Genomic DNA, 17,098 nt, shown 5'->3' with positions numbered 1-17,098 from the left:
ATGATATGCTGGGTGGTTAGACACATTTAGGGAGCCAGGGTAGATTGGACAAAACAGTTAGGGATGAGGAAGTTGAATTACAATCCCTGAACAAGATTTTTCCCTGTGTTGTCAATGATGTTCTTATTTAGGAAAATGTTGCTCGTTTGAGGGCTGTTTTGTTTCAATACGTGGAGTTACTGCCAGGCCTGGCTTTCTTCCAGTCCTGGTAATCCACTGAGATTTCAGAAAGAAATGTGTGTGTTTGTTTTTTACTCCACTCCCCATGGAGTAATTGATTTATGTATAATTTAATTATTTTGTTAACCAGTTAGCTTATCACTGTGTACAGAAACAGCTACCCTGAAAACCCACTGTCCTCATTCTGGGTCAAGATATTCAGAATGGATTTTTCCTCTATTATGAGTGTGTATGTAATGGTAAGATTTCTTGCTAAATTCAAAATACACTGACTCCATTTCCCATACTTTCTGAGATGCCCTTGAAATCTCACATGGTATTATCCAGTGATTTAGAGTAAGAGGAACTGAGATAAATGATCAGTTTCAAAGAGGAATTAAAGTCTTGAGTATTCTGTAGGGAACTCATACTTTAGAAGATCACCTTGGACTGTATTTTCATCAGAGTAAATTTTGGAAGATTCTTCGAAGGGCAGAGGAATGAATGTACTCTCCTTTATCTGATCTCACTAATGTGTCTCCTTTTGCTTGATTTTCTTTATTCATAGTCATGTCTCATCTCTCCCTATCATGCCCTTCATGAGGACATTTTTTATTCTGACATGCTGCTGTGTGCATTTTGTTATTTATTTAATATGGGATTGACTGTGAATCTGTGCCCTGCTCGCTTATCCTCGTGCTTTTTTGTGCAATGGAAGTTCTCGCAGTCAGGTCAGCAATCTTTTTGAATCCTTCATGGTATAAATATGCTTTAAAGCACTGTCTTACTGAGTCCATTTACAAAAATTTAATTTGAATTAAATAATTCAGTCCAGCCTAAGCATACAAGGCACAGATGTGTGCAGTGCTGCTGGGACCAGCTTCGTCCCCTTGGAGGCTTCTTTTCTGCTGGTTCTTCCTCACTTTTCTCACTTATAGAGGGCTTTTCCTTTGTGATTTTTGCCTTTCATGGTGATGCTGCTGTATAAGTGCTCAGTGTTTAGACATAGGCATTTCAGGCAAGTTGCTATTTTCTTATGAGTGAAAACCATTGCACCCTTTCTTATGAGCGGCCCTTTGGAGTCTCTGAAGCCATTCACAAAGCTGGTCAAATCTAATCTCACTCCACAAAAAGAAAAGAGAGCATGACACTTTTCCTACCCAGGGATTCCACCCACCCCACACTTAGCTGCCCTCTGCATATTGCTTTCAGATCACTTGCAGCAGCAGAGGGCTTTATGCAAATTGCCCAATTATTTCGGGTCCTAGTCAAAATCACCTTGCCTTATTTCTAGAGTAGTGAAACTGCTTTCTTTGAAAACTCGCCCAGAGCTGGGGGACTAACCAGCTCGTCTGACTTTGCATTGCTGACCTGAAAGTCTAACTTCACTTACATCCCTGCCTTCTCCATGATCCTCCAAGGATGCCCCCCGCCCTCTGGCTCTGTTCATTTTTATGGGTCCACCTGGCCATAGAAACACTATTTTCATTTCCTGTTTATTAACCATCTTTAATAATCTCATATTAGTGAATGGGTGATATGCTGTCTTGGAATTATATGGCCAGTTTTGGCAAAGTGGGTAGACATCAATATCAGTCAGTGCATTCTTCAGTTACTAGAAAGTGTAAATCTGCCTTATTTTTCTTTGGTAACCTTTCCTGTAAAATTTGGTACTTCTGCTTTCTCTTTCCTCCTCTCCTGCTCTCTAAACTCTGGTGCATTGACAGAACAATCAGTCTTCCACAATGGCTCTCACAAGATTGCTGAAGGGTTTTTTCTTTCCTCATCTCTCTTTCCAATAGGTTTTATCACCCTGTTCCTTGAGATAGTGTGAAGTGAACAGCCACAAAATGAGGGGAAGCCTTGATCCGTTAGCCTTAAACTCTCAGTTGCATTCCTAATTTTGAGATAAATGATGGAGTTCTGTGCGTCAGATGACTTGCTGTTACCTTTCCAGACACGCCAGAGCAAATAACAAATCATTCCTGTCCTTTTGCTAAATAAATGGCACAGAAGCACCTTTGCATTCCTACCCCCTGCGGCAGTGTTCAGATCTTTTAACTTTCTACCATAAAAGCCCCCCTCTCCTTCTGCATAGAATTATGAAGATTAAATGATTAAGGAACTAGTCATTATGACGTTTTTGAAGGATGGATGTACAGTGTAATCATAGGCTCCTTGGGACCTTGACTGGTTATTGTTGCATCTGAGAGCAGACCTCTCTGGGTTGCTGGCTTAGAGTGTGGGAGTCTGACTAATAATGGTATTAATAATAACCCACTTTCTGTGTACAAGGCGCTGTGCTCCAGCTTGGCACAGATGTTAATTCATTTGCAAATGAACTGGTATACTTAGAGTCTCTGGTTCCTGTTTTTCAGGTTGAAAATTGGTGTCCCCATTTACCTTGGAGAGCGAAAAATCCCTATGAAGAAGCTGATCGTAATTCATTGGTAAGTGGTTTTGGAAACCTCTTACCTGGCTTGTGATTTGGGGCTGCTGCCAAGTGATACATGTAGAGACTTCTAGAGATGCCAGCTGTAATCTGAAATAATAGTAAACTGAAGAACTTCTGTCCCCAGCCCTGTGGAAATTTGTGTGGCCACATCAACCCCGTTAGCATTATGTTTATTTATTGAGCAGTTCTCTGAGGGTTCCTAAGTCAGTAAGACCTGGTACCAGACTTGGAGGTGCTCAGTGATCTGGTAATGAAGGTGGTGGTTGTAAATGGTGACTGCACCCATGTCGACACTGAAACACAGGCCCATGGAAATTAGTGAGGAAGTGGCCATCACAGCCTGCGTGGGTCAGGAGAGATGTAAAGAGAAAATGACCTTGGAGTTGAATTTCAAGTGATGAATGGATTTACACCAAATCAAGGAGAGAAAGATGTCTCAGATGTGAGGTAAAAAAGTGCCCATACAAGAGCCTGGCATTTTCAGCAGAAGAGCCTGGGACAAGGCCATAGGGGTCTGAATGAGCTGGAATGAAGAAGAGATGGGAAAGGTAGGTAGGGGCTGTGAAAAGCTTCATATTAAAAACTCAAGCCCTTATTCTTTTCCTCAGAGGTCAGCAGACTTTTTCTGTGAAAGGCCAGATAGTAGATACTTTCCTCTTTGTAGGCCATAAGAAAGTCTCTGTACACCTACTCCATTCTGACCTTGAGCACAGGGCAGCCCTCGCCATATGCAAATGAGTGGGCATGGCTGTGTTCTCACAAAACTATGTAGAAAAACAGGCAATGAGGAAGATCATCAAGAAAGAAGGAGATCAGCAAAAAAGCAAGAGAATTCCAGAAAAACATCTACTTTTGCTTTATTGACTACACCAAAGCCTTTGACTACATGGATCACAACAAACTGTGGATAATTCTTAAAGAGATGGGAACACCAGACCACCTGACCTGCCTCCTAAGAAATCTGTCTGCAGGTCAGGAAGCAACCGTTGGAACTGGACATGGAACAACAGACTGGTTCTGGATCGGAAAAGGAGTATGTCAAGGCTGTATACTGTCACCCTGCTTATTTAATTTATATGCAGAGTACATCATGCAAAGTGCTGGACTGGATGAAGCACAAACTGGAACCAAGATTGCCGGGAGAAATATCAATAGCCTCAGATATGCAGATAATACCACCCTTACGGTAGAAAGCAAAGAAGAACTAAACAGCCTCTTGATGAAAGTAAAAGAGCAGAGTGAAAGAGTTGGCTTAAAACTCAACATTCAGAAAACTAAGATCATGGCATCTGGTCCCATCACTTCATGGCAACTAGATGGGGAAACAATGGAAACAGTGACAGACTTTATTTTCTTGGGCTCCAAAATCACTGCAAATGGTGACTGCAGCCATGACATTGAAAGACACTTCCTCCTTGGAAGAAAAGCTATGACCAACCTAGACAGCATGTTAAAAAGCAGAGACATTACTTTACCAACAAAGGTCCGTCTAGTCAATGCTGTGGTTTTTCCAGTAGTCATGTGTGGATGTGAGAGTTCGACTATAAAGAAAGCAGAGCACTGAAGAATTGATGCTTTTGAACTGTGGTGTTGGAGAAGACTCTTGAGAGTCCCCTGGACTGCAAAGAGATCCAACCAGTCCATCCTAAAGGAGATCAGTCCTGGGTGTTCATTGGAAGGACTGATGCTGAAGCGGCAACTCCAATACTCTGGCCACCTGATGCACCAAACCGACTCATGCGAAAGACCCTGATCCTGGGAAAGATAGAAGGCGGGAGGAGAAGGGGACGACAGAGGATGAGATGGTTGGATGGCATCACATGACACAATGGGCATGAGTCTGAGTGGGCGCCAGGAGTTGGTGTTGGACAGGGAAGCCTGTCGTGCTGCCGTCCATGGGGTTGCAAAGAGTCAGACACAACTGAGCAACTGAACTGAACTGAGAAAGATTTGGTCAAAGAGCTAGTTTGCTGAGCCTCACTTAGACCATGGGATTCTTGGGACATAACTGAGTCATGGCATGGTCAGATGAGTATTTAGAATCAATTATGGTGACTGCTGAAAGATGGATTCATCATGCTTTCTTTAGATGTTATATGAAAAGACTACTAATGTTATTATTTCTCCCTGTTCTTTCAGTCACTGATTACATCCAGCTATTGTAGAAAAATACTCTTTCTGACTTTTAAGTTATTCTGGCTTGAATTCAAAATTTTATTCAGTTACAATAGTAAAGTGATATTCCTGGCTTTTAAATTCCTTGCAGAAAATAATAAACTTTTGCTTATTTGGATTGGGGCAAGACTAGAGGGTTAGCATGTATTTTCCTACTTTGTAGATGGAATGAGGCTTTGTAGCAGCCTCCACAATGGCAGGTAGCCTGTTAAGGATTAACTTCAGTTTTCCCAAGAGTCTGCTCCCCCAAAGTAGATCCAAAGGGCCAATAAATTCGGGTGCAGACAATTTCAAGATGCATCAAGCACATTTCACTGTAAAATACACATTTTGACCTAGCTCAGGGCTTGGCAATGCCTGTGCTGCTTTTCTCCACTTCTAATTTTTTAATGATGCCCCTTATATAGCAGAGCAGCAGTCAGTGACCCTTTGCCTCAATTTGCAGCCTCAGGACCTTCAAGCAAAGCTCTTCAGTGAACCAGACTCCCTTTTGAAGCCACATGTTTAATTGACTCTCTCTTTCAAGTTTTCAAACGTCACATCATGAAAACCATTATGCTTTTGGGCTTCTTATCTCCTATTCATTTTTATTAAATTTCTGTTTCTAGGCAGAAATTCGTACAGATGTTAATATTCTCTACAGTATGATGAAAAAGCATGAAGAATTCCGATGGATGAGACTGCGGATCCGGCGAATGGCTGATGCGTGGATCCAAGCAATCAAGTCTTTGGCAATGAAGCAGAATCTTGAGAAGAGAAAGCGGAAGAAAGTGAGTTTCTGATTAATTCACTTCAGCTGAATGCCAGTTTCTTGAAAATTTGATTTTCATGGAGACGAGAGTAAGAGAAATGTCACGTCCCCAGTGATATTCCCTGGGGGCGAGTCCACACAGAGTCTTCCTGTACAGCCATTTTTGGGCTTTCTCCCCGGTTTACAACAATCTTAGCAGAAACTAGCACGCGTTTTTCTTCAGTGAAGCCAGGCAGAATATCTGCCTGTAAGATTTTCCTATGTACCATCTGACTCACTCTCAGTAGCATCAGGAAGTTTAATTCTCTTTTCTTTACTCGAATACAACCTTAAAGAACTTCGTGTTACATCATCATGACAGTTTCATACTCTGGGTGTTTGTCCGTTCTGCCATTTGGGCAACCAGCTGGGGAGTCTCACTGCTACTGTGTTTGGTGGCGGTTCTGCTTGTGTTCCTGAGACAGAGATACTGTAAATTGAACTTGAGCAAGTTTGTTTTGACGTTCACGAGGAGATGCTTGGGAAACCCTTGTAATATCCCTGAGTGTGAAGCTCTTATACCCTAGGTTTAGTTAAGCTAACATCGCTGTTTTCCTTTCAGACTGCAGTCAGTTGGATCACATTAAAAGCTGCCTTGCTACTCTGAATTTACACCTGGAAACCCATACTGAATGCTGTTCTCACTGTCAGCTAAAACATACTGATATGTATTAAATATGAATCTCATGTGAGCATAATATCTTTCTATATATGAAAAAAAAGAAATTATCAAAGACTACTAGAATTTTTTCAAAGAACTTGAAAGCCAACTTTAATAGCCTCCCATTGCCCAAGGTGGCACAATTTGGTAATCAGTAAGAATAATAACTGCAGTGTACTGAAACCCATCAAATATACTTATGCTCATGTTCATGTATAATAATACACATATTTTTAAAAAAAAATCTTCCTTTGTCATCATCAGAGAATGCTAAAGAACAAATCTGTTATTTTGAAAACCAATAAGTAAAAGGAAATAATCAGGTATTTACCAGGTTTTTTCTTATGTAAGCTGTCCATGAGGGATAGTTTTCTCTTTCTAGAAGTACCAATATTACAGCTAATGAATGCAGAAGGGATGATAGAATGTCATCAATGGCAAGCCGTAATGGATTAATGCATCTAGTTAGTGATCATCAATAGCTGCAAACACCACAAAACAGAAACGCCCAGATACTGTTCCTACCACTGGAAGTACACAGCACTACCTATGAAGTAGTGTTGCCCAAAAAAATCAAATACAAATTTGATCATGGCTGCAGCTGTAGTTATTGATTTACCGTAAATACAAGGGACAGAAAAATCTGTTTTACAGTCAGTGAAACCTAGAGGGTTTTTGGAAATACAACCCAGTTTCTTTGACAAGTAAATTACAAGCCCCTCTCCCTCCCAGAAAGGAAGATCAGGCAGTTAACCTACAGTTAGAGAAGGCTAAGAGAGGTATAAGACGTTACAGTTTATGCACTTTATTTGAATTCTGGTTCAAATAACTGCTCTTGGGAAAAATAAGGGACAGTTGAGCAAGTGTATGCACTAACTGGATATTGGATGATACTAAGAAATTAATAGCTGTGTTAGGGGTGACGGTGATATTACAGTTGTATTTTTTAAGTGAAAATGTATTTCTTTTAGAAATTCCAGCTGAGATTTTTACAGATGATAGGCTCTCTCAGATTTGTTTCAAGATAAGCTGGAGGGGTTGGGAGAAAGTGAGGGGTGTATACTAAATAAGATCTGTCAGGAGTTAATCATTGTTGAAGTCAGTAATTGTTAAGTACATCAGAATTGACTGTATTATCATATCTGTTTTTGTTAGTGTTTGAAATTTATCATGTTAATAGCTTAAAAATATTCCATCTGTGGCAAAAAAGCCCAGTATTGTTAAAAGATATTTTATTGTCCTGGTTGACTGTCCTTTAATCCTGATTTTTTACCTTTGGAAAGCAGGATTATCTGTCCAAAGCCATACCGAATGCAGAAATGACTTTATTTCTCTAAAACAACAATGAGAGATCATTTCCTTTCTTTCTATTTAACTTCTAGAAAAATTATTTACCCCATGTTGAGATTTTATTTTTGGAATTGGTGAGTGGTTTTTTGGTAGGTTACTGTGGAATTTGTACTTGATCCAATGAGAATCAGTATGTCCCTCTTTTTTTTTTTTTTCAGGTCCTTGTTCACCTGGGCCTCCTGACTAAGGAATCTGGATTTAAGATTGCAGAGACAGCTTTCAGTGGTGGCCCTCTTGGTGAATTAGTTCAGTGGAGTGATTTAATTACATCTCTGTACTTACTGGGCCATGACATTAGGATTTCAGCTTCACTGGCAGAGCTCAAGGAGTAAGGAGATTACTTTTCAATTTTAAAATCAGAATACAAAAAAGAAATTGTAAACTCTTACAGCCCTCTATTAGTGTGTAATTTCTTGTGGAGAAAAATGAAAGTGATAATTCACTAAACAGGAGATAAGAAGATTATTTTCAGGAGCTAAATACATACACTGTGAAAAGGCTAATATGTTTTCATTGTAGCTTCAAGCTCCAGAGGCTTGATAAATGAATGCCAGAAAATTCAAACTAAGGAGCTTATTCTCTGCTGTTACAGGTGCTTCCAACATCTGCAGCACAAAACATTGTTAACTTTCCTAATTCCCTGTCTCTTGCTGAAATGTATACCCTTCCCTCCTCAGCATCACACTTTCTAAATCTTCAAACAGGGCAGGTTCCTGTTTGTAATTTAATTTGGAGAAGATGAATTTCTCGAAAGCACTGATCCAATCCTATTTCAATTAGCCCACTTGCAACTCTGAGTCTGTTAATTCTACCTCGGTTTTTTGGTTTCATTGAAATGTGCTTCTAGTTTGAATCTGCCGTTAATCACTTTTAGACTGACACGGCTGACCAAGCAGAAGTGCTTAGCTCTCCTTTCCTCCTTTTTGGATAACCGCCCATTGAGACTCTCTACCCAACAGCCAAGTTAGCATGAAGCAATATGTCAACTGTTCCAAAAGAAAACACTTGAAGGGACATTCTAGAGATGGAAGACGTAAGACAGCATATGTCCCACCTTGCTCCTACTTTATTGTCCAGCGAGGTCACTGTGTTAGGTCCAAGGTCCACACAGGATTAGAGGCAGTATGGAGATGAAAAAGCAGTATTATCAATGAAACAATGTCAGCTCTCATTTGTTAAATGGTTTCCATGTGCTGAAACCATGATCCGGGCTTTAGTTACATAGCAGTAATATCAACAGTTATGATATTGATGGTGAAAATATCATATGTCACCAATTATGACAGCCATAATATTGATAGTGCCCATTTAGAACTAACATTTGTTGAACACTTCCTGTGCACCAGATATTAAGCACTTCATATGTTATATTTTATTTAGTCTTTAGTGCAAGCCTAGAAGTAGGTACTGTTGCTTTCTACATTTTAAAGATGAGGAAACTGGGGTTCAAACCAAAAATGGGTTCTTCAAGGTCCTATTGAGGGTATGTGGGAGAGCCAGGATTTGAGCCCTCTGTCTAACCTCAAAGCCTGTGCTCTTGACCATGGAACCACAATGCTCCTTTCAAAGCTTGAGAAACCCAAGGTCTTTCTGAGCCCTTCACCACTCTTTAGTAGCTGCCTGCCATGGCCTTTGCCCTGCTTCCTTAAAAAAAACACATTGGGGACACAATCTCTGAAGTGGGTGTATTCATACATTGTACGGTCATTCCTTCACCTCCTCCTTTGGGCTGGTTCTTGGTATGGGACGTAGAGATGATCAGCCTGTGGTCAAGGAGATGCAAACCTTTTGATAATTACAACTGATGCATTATACAATAGTGACACTAATTGCACTGTGATTAGTACTACTTGAGGTGAGGATGATAAGTACAGGGAGTGGAGAAAGTGTGAATATTGCTCACCACTGTGTATTGAGCACCTAGAACAGCAGGTACTCATAACTGTTTACTGAACAAATAAGTGAAGAGATCAATGGGAGAGAGGGTGGGTGCTCTGGGGATAGGTACTCCCTAGGGAGGCCCAAAAGGTCGTATTAGGGATCTACTAGGCAGAGACTTGATTTGCTGGTCAAGAAGATCATGGAGGTCTTGAAGCCCTGGTGTCAAAGCCAGATGTGTTTATTAATTTTGGAGCAGTGGTTCCCACACATGCCTACACATTAGAATCACCTAGAGATCTTTTTAGACTCCCCCCAGCCCAGACCATATCCCAGACTAATTAAATGCCAGCTTTTGGGGGTAAGGCTCAGGCATACCTCTCTGTTGATGCTCTCAGGTATAGCACAGGCATCCTCTTTTATTAATCAAGTTTCATGAGCCCACAGCCACACCCACTGTTTGTATATTACCTGTGACTGCTTTCCTTCTACAAGAGCAGAGTTAAATAACTGTGACAGAGACTATGTAGCCTGTGAAGATGAAAGTATTTACTACCTGGTAAGAAATTGGTTCTTTCAGAAACCCAGTAGAGAAAAGGGTGCCTAGAGCAGTGTCATTGAGGAGCTGTAGGCAGAGGCCTGTTGATGACTCTTGTCCTTTGGAGTAGGGTGTCCATAGTTTGGTTAAGGACTGTTAAGGGATGTGAGCAGGGATAAATAGATAAATGGCCAATTTCTGGGCAGATGGCAGTATGGTTAGCAGTTATATGCTTCACCATGTGAAGGTCACCTACAATCAAGTATGTTGGCTCTGAGTGCAAGCGGGCGTTTAAATAGATGATTAGGTTTATGTTAGTGGATGGATGGAAGGATAATGAAAAAGTATAAACCATAGTGCCAGTTCTTAAATAGTCCAACTCTCAACATCCATATATAACTGCTGGAAAAACCATAGCTTTGACCAGACGGACCTTTGTTGGTAAAGTAATGTCTCTGCTATTTAATATGCTGTCTCGGTTGGTCATAGCTTTTCTTCCAAGGAGGAAGCGGCCTTTAATTTCATGGCTGCAGTCACTATCTGCAGTGATTTTAGAGCCCAGGAAAATAAAGTCTGTCACTGTTTCCATTGTTTCCCCTTCAATTTATCATGAAGTGATGGGACGGAGCACCATGATCTTAGTTTTCTGAATGTTGAGTTTTAAGCCAACTTTTTTACTCTCCTCTTTCACTTTTTTAAGAGACTGTTTAGTTCTTCACTTTCTGCCATAGGGTGGTGTCATCTGCTTATCGGAGGTTATTGATATTTCTCCCAGCAATCTTGATTCCAGCTTGTGCTTCATCCAGCCCAGAATTTCGCGTGAGGTACTCTGCATATATGTTATACAAGCAGGGTGACAATATGCAGCTTTGATGTGCTCCTTTCTCAATTTGGAACCAGTCCATTGTTCCATGTCCAGTTCTAACTGTTGTTTCCTGACCTGCATAAAGATTTCTCAGGACGTGGGTAAGGTAGTCTGATATTCCCATCTCTTGAAGAATTTTCCACAGTTTGTTGTGATCCACAAAGGCTTTAACATAGTCAGTGAAGCAGAAATAGATGTTTTTCTGAAATTCTCTTGCTTTTTCTGTGATCCAACAGATGTTCACAATTTGATCTCTGATTCCTCTGCCTTTTCTAAATCCAGCTTGTACATCTGGAAGTTCTCGGCTCATATACTGCTGAAGCCCAGCTTGGACGATTTTTAGCATTACTTTGCTAGCATGTGAAATGAGTGCAGTTTGCAGTACTTTAAACATTCTTTGGCATTACACTTCTTTGGGATTAGAATAAAAACTGACCTTTTCAAGTCCTGTGCCACTGCTGAATTTTCCAAATTTGCTGCATATTGAGTGCAGCACTTTCACAGCATCATCTTTTAGGATTTGAAATAGCTCAGCTGGAATTCCATCACCTCCACTAGCTTTGTTCATAGCAATGCTTTCTAAGGCCCACTTGACTTCTCACTCCAGGATGTCTGGCTCTAGGTGACTGACCACACCATTGTGGTTATCTGGGTCATAAAGATCTTTTTGTATAATTCTTCTGTGTATTCTTGCCACCTCTTCTTAATATCTTCTGCTTCTGTTAGGTCTATACCATTTCTGTCCTTTATTGTGCCCATTTTTGCATAACATGTTCCCTTGGAATCTCTAATTTTCTTGAAGAGACCTCTAGTCTTTCCCATTTTATTGTTTCCCTGTATTTCTTTGCATTGTTCACTTAGGAAAACGTTCTTATCTCTCCTTGCTCTTCTTTGGAACTCTGCATTCAGATGGGTATATCTTTCCTTTTCTCCTTTGCCTTTCATTTCTCTTCTTTTTCTCAGCTATTTGTAAGGCCTCCTCAGACAATCACTTTGCCTTTTTGCATTTCTTTTTCTTGGGGATGGTTTTGGTCACTGCCCCCTATACAGTGTTACAAACCTCCATCCATAGTTTTTCAGGCACTCTGTCAGATCTAATCCTTTGAATCTATTTGTCATTTCCACTGTATACTTGTAAAGGATTTGATTGAGGTCATACCTGAATGGTCTAGTGGTTTTCCCTACTTTCTTCAATTTAAGTTTGAATTTGGCAACAAGGAGTTCATAATCTGAGCCACAGTCAGCTCCTGGTCTTATTTTTGCTGACTATATAGAGCTTCTCCATCTTTGGCTGCAAAGAATATAATCAGTATGGTATAGATATTGAACATCTGTTGATGTTCATGTGTGGAGTCATCTCTTTATTTTGTTGAAAGAAAGTGTTTGCTATGATAGTGCATTTTCTTGACCAAACTATTTTCTGTACAGTGCAGTATAGAAAGAAGTTTGTACTGTAGAGGCTTGTGTTGAAATGGAAGGAGGTCAGTAAGGGCTGTATAATAAGAACAGACTCTGGGAGAAACTGATAGGTACTGAGTATCCAGTATGTGTGCTTTCCTTTCAATACCTATTTCAACTACCTAAAGAATTCCCGGAAAAAAAAAAAGAATTCCCGAGAGGTTTCTGTCTTACCATCTTCTCTGTATCTAATCCTTTTTGTTTTGTTTTTGATGAGGAAAGATTCAGAGAAGTTAACTTCCTAAGATCTCATGGCTGCTAGTTTGGAGAGTATGATTTATGTTGTCTGGAATACATATGGCCTGGGCTTAGGAAAATCCACCAAGATCACCGAGTGATTCTAATGTGCAGGCATATTTGGGAACCATTGCTCCATGTTGCTTCCACAACTATCTGTTTAAATAACACATCTGGCCCTTTCACCAATGCTTAAAGACCTCCATAATCTTCTTGACCAGCAAATTAAATAGAGATAGACTGAGACCCAGATCTTTTTTGGTTTCTAAGGCTGTGTTTGTATACCACCATTTGCTTTTGCAAGACTCAGAATCGAGGCTTTGGATAGACCTGATGACTGGGCAGAATTTGGATAGGCAGCTGACTGGGAACAGCCATGTCATTCTCCCTGATAAGCATTCTTGGGATGTTTCTTTGCCTATTAAAGTTGCTAAGTGTAGTGCTTGTGGTAAATTGTTTTTGTTTTTTTCTTCTTTCTGTTCTTTCTCTAGAATAATGAAGAAGGTTGTTGGAAACCGATCTGGCTGCCCAACTGTAGGAGATCGAATCGTTGAGCTCATTTATATTGATATTGTAGGACTCGCTCAATTCAAGAAAACCCTTGGACCATCCTGGGTTCATTACCAGTAAGTGCTCTTACTTGTTTTGTTCTTAAATTTTTAGAGCTTTTTATTTTGTTAACAAGAGTTACATGGTTGCAGGTAGAAAAAGCTTATCGAATATTATCTTTTGAGCTGTGTAGAGTGTTTCTCATTCCTAATTGAAGTTCAGATTCTCCACGGTGTCTTTTGACTTTCAACTTTCTTCTTTAGTTTCACTGATTTAAGACTAGAATCCAAATGTCCAGCCTTCTTTTTTCCTCCCCTAACACTTAGCTTGCGTCTCTGTCTGCATACACTAATCTCATACATTTAATCAAATAACAATTTTGATAAAATATGAACAGTATCATTTCTTGTGTTCTTTAGATTTGAGATGATGACTCATTTCTCTGTCCCTTGCCTCAATCAGTATTGTTATCATTCTTGGAATAAAAAGCTGGGTGTATCTTGTCTAAATGCTAGGGTCTTATATTTTTAAAGATAAGCCTTATGCTTAGTATGACTAGAGTTCAGTGTTGCTCTGTGCACAGTTTTATTATTTCCCTATATGTGGGTTTGAGACCATGCCTTAGTATTTGGAATAGTTTTACACGGTACACAAGCATTGAATTCTATAATGAAGTTTATTAATTTTTCAATTTCCTTACACTCTTTCTAAGAGAGGCTTAGTTTGATGCTGCTGTGTCTCAGATACTACTTTTTTAAAATTGGAGGATAATTGCTTTACAACATTATGTTGGTTTCTGCCATACAACAATGTGAATTAGCCATTAGGTATACATATATCCCCCCGACACTACTTTTAATACTTGCATGAGAATAGCTGTAAGTCTCAGTGTTCAGCAGGCAAAATAAAGTATCCAGTTTGAGTTGAATAATTCTTATTAATGAGGAATAATAGGAGGATTGATCAGGATGGTGGAGTAGAAAAATGTGGAACTTGTCTCCTGATACATACACATCCAGAATACATCGAAACATGGAACAATTCTCATTGAAAACTAACTGGAAGCTTGCAGAAAAAGTCCCGTATGACCAAGACTGTAAGAAAGACCCACATGTAATCGGGGAGGAAGGAAGGAAAAGCGATCAGGCAGGGATCCCTGGGAGGGGGCTCCGGAAAAGGGATACTGCCCTTTTCCGGAAAGTGGTAAGAGCCAGACTGGGGCCCTGAGTCATGGGATCCTCCCCGAGAGAGAGATGAACCCCCTTGTTAAGTTGGTGGGCCACCGGTACTAACAGGAGATCTGTGGGAAGCTTAGACCGTGCTTGTGAGGAGCACGTGTGCCGGGCTTGCCCATGAGGCAGGGCAGAGAGGATGAGCAGAGGCTTCCTGCAGCTGCCTCAGTGTGTGCCAGCCCTAGCTGACTAAATGCTCCAGCCCCTCTTACTCCATGTCACAGCATGGCCCTGGATCCAGGGGGGCCACGATGAGAGAGGGAAAACAGTGGGACACGGAGGCGACCTGGTCCCAGGGTGGAACCTGAGTGGGCGGCAGTGGCTGTTGTTGATGCTTCCTCAAGCAGCGCATCAGAAGCAGCCCAGATCTCTGATGGCAGCTCATCCTAAATACCTGGGCACGCAGGCTCCACCTGTCAGCAACGCCACAAATAGGCAGAAACAGAGGAGACTGGGGGCGGCAAAAGGCTGTGAGCAGCAGAAGGTACTTGGACCCAAGCCTACATCTCAGTGGAGGAAGGGAAACAGTGCCCACACAGAGAGCATGTCAGAGACAGCTCGGCTCTCTGTGGTTGGCTGACAGGCTGAGAGCCTGCACCCTCTGCCCTTGCTTCAGCACTGCGCACTCTGGGGTGAGGGTCCCAGTGCTGGGACAGGGGAAGGCACACACTTAACAAGGAAGAGATGAGACTTCCCTGGTGGTCTAGTGGTAAAGAATCCATCTTGCAATGCAGTGGACATGGATTCAATCCCTGGTCAGGGAACTAAGATCCCGTAGGCTGCAGAGTAACTAAAGCTGCATGCTACAACTGCTGAGCCCATGAGACGCGACTAGAGCCCACGTACCAGAACAGAAATATCGAATGATGCAGCAAAGTTACTGTGTGCTGCCCCATGCAGCCAGATAGATAGGAACAGAGCCAGCTTGACCCGAAATCTCAGGACTTCTGCTCCAGAACCTTAGGATCAGATCACCTCTGATAGGAAGGTGACGGCCGCCTAGCCCAGAGGAAGCCCCACCTCACCCCCAACTTCAGCTCTAGCCCCTCCATCTCCAGTCCCACCCATAGCAAGGTGATAGCTGCCAGCATTCCGGGAGGAAGGGCGACCTGAATCCACATCAAATCCAGCTGCCGTAAGGTGAATGCCACAATAAATTGAGTCCCACAGTTTTTTTTGTTTTGTTTCTTTTTTGGGAGGGGGGTGGGTTTCCCAGTGCATATAAAAGTTGTTTTTACCCTATACTGTAAGTGTGCAACATTATGAGTAAAAAAAAAAGTGCATATTTAATTTTAAAAATACTTTCCATTATGAAATGCACAGTGTGAGAATATAGTCAGTGATATGGTAACAGATGGTAATGAGACTTATCCTGATCATTTTGTAATGTACAGAACTATGGAATCACTAAGTTGCACACCAGAAACTGCCATAGTGTTATAGGTCAGTTATACTTCAAAAACAAAGATGAAGGCAAACTCATGGAAAAAGAGGTCAGGTTTGTGGTTATAACAAGTGGGGAGTCGGGGAGGAGGAGTGGGGGGATAGTAGTCAAAAGGTATAAACTTGCAGTTGTGAGATAAGTAAGGGGTGTAATATATAATGTGATAAATATTATTAACACTGCTGTGTTACTTACCAATGCTGTTAAGAGATCAAGCCCCAAGAGTTCTTATCACAAGGAAAAGAAACTTTATTTTGTATCTCTACAATGATGGTTGTTTACTAAGCTTATGGTATTCATTACACATTGTATATAAGTCAAATCATTATGCTATACACTTGAAACATTCTGTGCTGTGTGTCAGTTATTTTTCAGTAAAACTGGAAAGGGAAAGGAAACTCTTTTAAATAGGTTATTGCTAAAAATTGCTAACCAACATCTGACAGTGCAGGGTTGCCACAAACCTTTAATTTGTATTAAAAAATTGAAAAAAGAATGAGTTTCTGCAAAACGCAAAAAGTGAAGCACCGTAAAATGAGGTGTGCATGTAGTTTCTTAAAAAACAGAAACAAAATATAAATCTGGAGTGGTCCAGGATGGTAGTTTGTTGTTTTCTTTTCAAATCTTCAGACCACGATAAATGTTCTCTGTTACATGGGAGTAGCCATCTTTATCCTTGGTTAATAGGCCTTATCAGTGAATAAGGTTTTTTTTTTCTTTTTAGCAACAGCATTAAAAACAAGAAAGACAGAGCTGTTTTCCTCTGGCTTTTGCGAGTAGCAGGCATCTGATAAACATGCCAAAGGAACTGGGCATTTTGAGAGTCCCTGGACTCATATATTCTCACCATTAAGAAAGTCTGTCTGGATGGAAATATATTCTCAGTGGTAGCATTTAGGTCAATTAAAAAGGATGATTTTATTATTAAAATGGTCACTGCTGATGGGTATTTGATTCTTGTTGGATGAAAAGGCTCTATCTCAGAGGGGATTTTATGGGAGAGTGTACTGTTAATCCCTCCATTCTTTAATAAATCATCTGTGTCAGTGATATTAGCTGGCAGGAGGTCTGTTAGGACTTTAGCATTTGTGTCTTTGAGGTGTGATAAATCTGAGATTCTCATCCAAAGGCCAAGCAGTTTCTCTAGAAAGTTTCCTTCCTATTTCTTTTCCTTTTAAAGATTAGAAATTAGTGGTGCTCCCTGTATTCATCATGGGTAATGGAAGATGATAGGAATTCTGTTAAATGTAAAGTTTATCATTTGATGTTTTGTTTAGGCACAAACTTATGAGTCTTGTTGATCTCGA

At 40.7% G+C, this 17,098-nt stretch overlaps 1 protein-coding gene across 1 annotated transcript in view; it reads left to right on the top strand.

Annotated features, from left to right (window-relative positions):
• The window catches only part of MGAT5 (alpha-1,6-mannosylglycoprotein 6-beta-N-acetylglucosaminyltransferase), a 232,726-nt gene that overhangs the window by 89,133 nt on the left and 126,495 nt on the right, over positions 1–17,098 (top strand). The window contains exons 6-9 of the mRNA XM_052663956.1: positions 2,538–2,609; positions 5,398–5,559; positions 7,749–7,918; positions 13,058–13,192. Of these exons, the coding sequence (XP_052519916.1) occupies positions 2,538–2,609; positions 5,398–5,559; positions 7,749–7,918; positions 13,058–13,192 (539 nt within the window). The remainder of the gene's footprint in view (positions 1–2,537; positions 2,610–5,397; positions 5,560–7,748; positions 7,919–13,057; positions 13,193–17,098) is intronic.

Source organism: Budorcas taxicolor, chromosome 2, assembly GCF_023091745.1.
Source record: "Budorcas taxicolor isolate Tak-1 chromosome 2, Takin1.1, whole genome shotgun sequence".
Taxonomy (NCBI): domain Eukaryota; kingdom Metazoa; phylum Chordata; class Mammalia; order Artiodactyla; family Bovidae; genus Budorcas; species Budorcas taxicolor.
Note: the sequence above shows the minus strand (reverse complement) of the source record. Positions and strands in the feature narration are given on the sequence as shown.